This window comes from Pseudorca crassidens, chromosome 1 (genome assembly GCF_039906515.1).
Source record: "Pseudorca crassidens isolate mPseCra1 chromosome 1, mPseCra1.hap1, whole genome shotgun sequence".
Classification (NCBI taxonomy): domain Eukaryota; kingdom Metazoa; phylum Chordata; class Mammalia; order Artiodactyla; family Delphinidae; genus Pseudorca; species Pseudorca crassidens.
Window position 1 is genome coordinate 100,802,560 of NC_090296.1, and position 7,073 is coordinate 100,809,632.

The window sequence follows — 7,073 nt, forward strand, 5'->3', positions numbered from 1 at the left end:
CTACTACTTACTAGCCTTGTGATCAAGGCTAATAAGTAGTAGCCTTACTTCCTCTCTCTAAGCCTCAGTTTCTTCACCTCTAAAATGGGGATTAAATAGGACTGCATCAAAAGGTTGTTGTGAAGAATAAAAGAGAGAATGTATTTTGGAGCACAAAACACAGCCCCTGGCACACAGTAAGCACACAGTACAGGTAGCTCAACCAAGAGGTCTGGGCAGTAGACTAGGGGTAACAGGGTTCAAAGGGGGTTCAGAACAAGTGGTCACCGCACTGAGCTCTGACAGCCATTGCTTCTGCAAAGGCCCTGGACTTTAAAAGCCTCTTTTCTTAGGCCATCCAGTACTCTCCAGATCAACTGATCTCTTGGCGCAGACACTCTGAGCATTAGGGACCCACCTGATTAAGGGGATGGTTGATTTCTTTGAGACAGAACAAAGCTACATCAGTGCTCATGTCTGAATACAAGTCTTATCTTTCAGACAGTGCAGGTAACAGAAACTTGGCCAGACTAGAGTCCAAATTTCACCTCTGTTACTTCCTGTATGGCCTCAGCCAAATCACTTAGCTTCTCTGAGCCTTAGTTTCCTCATCTCTGAGTTAATGATCATACCCACTTGCAGACAACAAGGCATCTAAAGGGTGTCACAGGGCAGGTGCTTCAGTGATGCCTGGTATTCTCCTGACACACTTAAAGCCCATCAGAGAACGTTTACATCCAGGGGAATTTTACTAGAACGGGTTCTAAGTTTCACTATCCGGCCTTGAAATGAGGTCCAGGTCTCTTCTTCATCTGAGTTTTTACATACTCCCTAACAGATTGGGCAGAAGACCTGTATAGCAGCTTACACAAAGCCACAAACTTGGACTGACTTCTCATTTATTTGGTGATGGAGTCTTAAGTATCTGCCACTCTGATTCAGTTCTTGACTTGATAATACTCTTCAGTTTGAAAGAACCATCCCTAACTGGAAATGACCCAATCTGAGACTGGTAGGGACCCACCCATCCAGTGAACTGAATCAAAACTCTTCTCTGCCAGGACATCAAACTGTATTTATTTGTGTTGGGGGATAATGGCCTCTTGACATTGCCAGCCTGGACCTGCCTCCTGGACTCTTATCCCACCCACCCACAGAAATATGCACACCACCTCCTTAGGGATGGTCCCCTCCAAGTGCTTGATAAGTCCAATATTTGTTCATGGTCTCAAACATAAGTGTGGTCTTTAAAAAGGGATGCAGTGATATTTTTATGAGTGTTTAATATGGTTTCTCTTGCCTTTTCCAGGGAAAACAGAAGCCTATTTGGAAGCCATTAGAAAAAATATTGAATGGTTGAAGAAACACAACAAAAAAGAAAATAAAGAAGGTAAGGAATTAGTGTTGTTATAAATTGCAAAGTTCTCCAATTTGTCAGGAGCTCTTATTTTTTATTTTTTTATTTTATTTTATTTTGGCCAAGCAGCTTGTGGGATCTTAGTTCCCCGACCAGGGATTGAACCCCTGCCCACAGCAGTGAAAGCATGGAGTCCTAACCACTAGACTGCCAGGGAATTCCCAAGAGCTCTTATTAAAGATTCCCACAATTGGGCTTCCGTGGTGGCACAGTGGTTGAGAGTCCGCCTGCCGATGCAGGGTACACGGGTTCGTGCCCCGGTCCGGGAAGATCCCACATGCTGCGGAGTGGCTGGGCCCGTGAGCCATGGCTGCTGAGCCTGCGCATCCGGAGCCTGTGCTCCACAATGGGAGAGGCCACAACAGTGAGAGGCCCGCGTACCACAAAAAAAAAAAAAAAAAAAAAGATTCCCACAATCAAATTAGGCTAAAGTCCCCTCTCGGGGCCCAAAAGACTCTAGGTGCTTCTCAGATGCGGAAGGGAATAGACCTCCATTTCTCTTATTTTTCAAATCAGCCTTTCAAGCAAAGGCATTTTCTTTTCTTTTCCATTTTATTATAAAAAATGTCGAACAGGAGCAGAGAGAACAGTATAATGAATTACCATGCATCCATCACCCACCTTCAATAATTATCAACATTTTGCCAATCTTGTTTTGTGTACCCACCCGCCCCCTTCTCTTGGAGTATCTTAAACAAAGACGTTTCCTGAGCACGTATTAGGTGCACCCTGCAGTCACGAAGGTAGTCGCTCACTTAGTTAAAACAAAACACAGAACCAGACTCCGTTCTGAGTGTAAGAGATGTGAAGGACCCTAAGATGCAGCCCTTCACCCCCTGCCAGGTTGCTCACACTATCAATAAACCTCTGGTGGGCACTGCTCAGGGCTAACACAGATAACATGGTGGTGCAAAGGAGGTGAGAGGAGGGGGCACATCTCCTTACATCGGGAGAAAGAGCTGCAGGAAAGCCTTTGCTGGAAAGGCAAGGAAGAATTTACGTACGAGTGAGGAGAGATAGAGGCAGAGGGAACACTGGTGCAAAGACATGAGGGGACAAAACAGAGTGATGCATTACAGGAACTGGAGCCAGTTTTTCAGGAGCACTGAGGTCTGCAGACAGGGCTGGGGAGGTGGGCAGCGGCCAAGTCAGGAGGCGGCTTGTGCACCCTGCAAAGGAGGTTAATTTTAGCCCAAGGGCTTAAAATTAGGGCTTAATTAGGTTAAGGACTGAGAAATCTCTCTGGCAGCAGTATGGTTACAGATTGCAAAAATAAAACCCCAGGGCTTCTCTGGTGCCGCAGTGGTTGAGAGTCCGCCTGCCGATGCAGGGGACACAGGTTTGTGCCCTGGTCCGGGAAGATCCCACATGCCGTGGAGCGGCTGGGCCTGTAAGCCACGGCCGCTGAGCCTATGCGTCCGGAGCCTGTGCTCCGCAACAGGAGAGGCCACAATAGTGAGAGGCCCGTGTACCGCAAAAAAATAAAAATAAGAATAAAAAAAATAAAACCCCAGAAGCCAGGTGAGAGATAGGAAGTAAGGATCTGGAGCAGCTGTAATGCAGCTTAAACCAAGGCAAAGCAGAGGAAATAAAGAAGAAGGGAGAGGCTCAAGAGCTATGTGGAGAGAGGATTCTAGTATGATTCCCAGGTGTCTGGCCAGAGCAGTTGCAAAGTGATGCTTTTAAAATGAGATTAGCATTGCTTTTCAAACTTGAAAATGCATTCAAATCACCTGTGGAGCTTCCAAATATCCTAATGCCCACAAGACCACTAAATCAAACTTGAGGGGCAGGACCCAGGCATCAGTATTTTTTAAACTTTCATGATTCCACTGTGCAACCAAGTTTGAAAACCAATGAGATAGAACACAGTGGGAGCAAGAGGTATGTATTTTCAGCACCCCTTTAGCCTGTGATCATACAAGTTGAGTGAGATGGAAACAATTATCAGGTCTTCACACACACTTTATTTGGTTCAAAATGATATGAATTTCTGCGCTATCAGCTCCATTAAAGTTCACATGAACCATATTTCATCAATCTGTCATTGACTGAAAAATGCACCATTGTTTCATGTACCACTACAGAAGAAAAATTAGAACATGCCATCAGTTATGGCAAAGGCTTTAAAAATTTTTTAAAGTTTATCTTAGAATCCGTGTAATACAGTACGTACCAAAATACATTCTGAAACCAATGTAAATTGTAGGGACCAACCATTTAGAGTATTTATGTTATTTCTTTCACTTACTAACACATGAATCTGACTCCTGGTCATAATCTGCAACATCCTGCAATTCAGTCTTCTATTTCCAGAAACGACCAACCTAGTAAATCATGGAACCCTAGTGCATGCATATTGAAGGCTCTGTGAGCAAGCTTCCGAATGACAGTGGTGGGTATGAGGCTCCCTTCTGCCTCCAGGAAGTGAGGGTGACATGCAGTTCACCCTTCTGAAGAAACAGAGAGCTCTTCTTCCACTGCCTTCGTATGTGCTCTGCCTGACTTGGGCAATCTCTCAAAGCCTGTGGGGACCCAGTCCTAGAACCATACAGCTTCTGCAGCTGTGGGAGCAGGAAGTCTTACTATTAGTTCTGACCTTCCTTAACCTCTGCAGATGCCCTTTGCTTGACAGGGGCCTGGGTGACCTGAATCTCCTTTCCAAATCCAGGAAAGGGAAGTCCATGTGATGTGACAGTGAGGAAGATGATGAAATCTTATGGAGCCTTAAAAAGAAAGTTTGTACTTTTAGAAAACTGAATTACAGCCCTTATCTCTTTTGAGCCTTACAGCCTTCAAACCTCCTTTAAGTAGCAAGTTAGCTACTCCTAGTGTACTCTAACAGCCAGCTAGGGCGGAGCTGGGATGGACTCCAATGGCCTTTCCTCTGCACCGTGCCAGTTTTCCCATGGCACACAGTGACAGCCATGCCATCAAGAGACCATTTTTCCATTTCAAAAGAAAGCCAAATATTTTCCCGTTTGTCCATTCAAATCACCTGGACCACTTCACAGCTGTTTGGGGGAGTCTGCCTTTTGTCCCACTAAAGATATTGACCCAGAACCGATTCTGAAGAACCAGTGATGATTAAAAGGTGTCTCTTGGGCTTCCCTGGTGGCGCAGTGGTTGAGAGTCTGCCTGCCGATGCAGGGGACATGGGTTCGTGCCCCGGTCCGGGAAGATCCCACATGCCGCGGAGCGGCTGGGCCCGTGAGCCATGGCCGCTGAGCCTGTGCGTCCGGAGCCTGTGCTCCGCAACGGGAGAGGCCACAACAGTGAGAGGCCCGCGTACCGCAAAAAAAAAAAAAAAAAAAAAGTGCCTCTTTGTGCCCTATGAGTCAGTCAGGAATCAGCTCGGGAGGTGCACACAGAATGTACACTCAGCTTGATTCTCTAACTCGCGCCTGAGAGAAAGGGAAAGTCAACGACCAAAACAAAACTGAGCCTTCAAACACTTACTGAATGTTCTGCACGTGTTAGATGCTTCATATTCACTACCTCAAGGCCGTAGAGTGGTCAAGGCAGTGACTACAGACAGACCTGAATTCAGAACCTGACTCTATTATGACCGGAGCAAGTGACTTACCTCCTCTCTCCTGTTTCTTCATCTCTGAAACGGGGATAGTAATGCTTTCCTCATGGGGTTTTGTGAGGAGCAAATAAGATGATGGCTGTAAAGTGTCCAGGGCTGGGAGTTCTCACTTCGATCCTCATGGCCGAGCCCAAACTGAAAGGAGCAAATGCCCTCCTGGGTGGAGAAGAAACAATCTCTCTCTGAGCCTCAGCTCACCACGGTATGATAAACACCTGGTGCCTGTACAGAGGTCCTTCAAGTCTGGTTTTCCTTTCATGCAGGGGCTTAAAGATGCCCGAGTGACCCAGGTTCAGCTTCTACTCAGGGTAGCTAAAGGTGGCCATAGAATGCTCTGAGCTTTTGTATCCCCCTCTCTCCTTTCTCCTCCATAGGATGTATTGTATGCAGCCACTAAAAATGGTGTTTCTGAGGAATATCAATGCTCACTGTGTAAACTGAGTGAAAGGAATTAGGTATAAGGTTGAATGTACGCTGTGATCATAACTGTGTTGAGAAAGATACATCCAAAAGCTAAAAGGAAACAGAACAAAATATCCACTCTGGTTATCAATGATTAATAGAATTCAGGTGATTTCAATTTTATTTTCATGTTTCTGTATTTTCCATATTTTAAAACAATAAGCATATAACACTTAAAGAATCAAGGGAAGATGTGGGGTTTTTTTTCAAGCCTTCAGAAAGATGCCACCAGCCCCCTCCTTACTTGGTTGAGGATCTCTTGGTTTTTTGTGGACGGTTCAATGGTTTACCTAACTTTTTTGTTTAAGTCGGACAGAGGAACCACAAAGAGGTTATGGTTTCGTTTTTCACTCCATGCATGTAATTCAAACAACATGAAAATCAAGGTAATTCTTAATGCGGAAAAAAAAAGTGGGTTGTCACGGCAACATGGGCTTAACCAGTGTAACAAGTTCAAGTCAGAACACCTGGTTCTGATTATAACTTTTATATATATATAACTTTTACCAGCGGCGTGACCTTGAATAAGGCACTTAAGCTTTAGGGTCTTGTAACCCCAAGTGTGTTTCCTGAGCCAGCAGCATCAACACCTCCTGGACCTTGTTTAAAATGCAGAATCTGGGGCACCACCTCAGGCCTACTGAATACACATTTGCAACTTTCCAAAAGCCCCAGGTGATTGGTATAAATATTAAAGTCTGCCAAGGCCTGGTTTATGAGCCTGTTCCCTCTCTGGTCAAATGAGAGCTGTTCTCCCCATCTGAACACCTCGAAAAGTTGTGATGAAGAGCAGGTGGGATAACATAATGCGTGTAAACATGATTTGAAGCTGCAAACTACAGCACAAATGCCAAGAACTAAAATGCCTTCCAACGTGAAAGACAGGGCATGGTAATGATGTTCTACAAAATGCTTCTTCGTTAATGGTAATCACTGTAATGGGCTGTGCTTTCCTTATCTTTGCTCATGATACTCTAATGATATTTTCCAGATTATGACCTTTCAAAGATGAAGGACTTCATCAACCAACAAGCTGATGCTTATGTGGAGAAAGGCATCCTTGATAAAGAAGAAGCCGACGCCATTAAGCGTATTTACAGCACCCTGTAAAAATGGCAAATGACCCAAGAGTCTTTTAACTGTTTCAGGAAACATAGTGTAGCTTAAAACACTTCTAATTCTGTGATTAAAGTTATTTTGACCCAAGGATTATTAGAAAGTGCTGAATTTACAGTAGTTAATCTGTTAGAAGTGGTTAAAACATAGCTTTCTGGCCATAAAACTATCCAAAAAGTAAAGTTGTATGTAAGCTGAGATTTTGTATATAGAATCCTTATTTCCTTATAGATATACATTTTATAAGCAGATCTATGTTGCTTTGGAAAAGCCTGTAATGGACTGAACTTAAAACTGAATGCTCATCCCACTGTGTCACACATATAAGCACCCCCTGAAGAATTAGGGGGTTCTGTTTTCAAGGCATGCCGGGTACCAAAGCACCTCGTAGGATATCTCTGTTATAAGATGTCATTTCCATGCCTCTTTCCTTTTGGGAGTTTAAATAAATTCACATTTCCTCATAGCCTCTATAGCTTAAAGTACAGCCATCTGCTTTTTTGCCTG

The 7,073-nt window shown here is 44.3% G+C and overlaps 1 protein-coding gene across 1 annotated transcript in view; it reads left to right on the forward strand.

The window, feature by feature from the left end:
- SCG3 (secretogranin III) overlaps positions 1-6,764 on the forward strand; it is a 38,338-nt gene extending 31,574 nt beyond the window's left edge. The window contains exons 11-12 of the mRNA XM_067747070.1: positions 1,289-1,369; positions 6,442-6,764. Coding sequence (XP_067603171.1) covers positions 1,289-1,369; positions 6,442-6,560 — 200 coding nt within the window. The 3' untranslated portion in view covers positions 6,561-6,764. The remainder of the gene's footprint in view (positions 1-1,288; positions 1,370-6,441) is intronic.
- Positions 6,765-7,073: the final 309 nt, after the last annotated feature.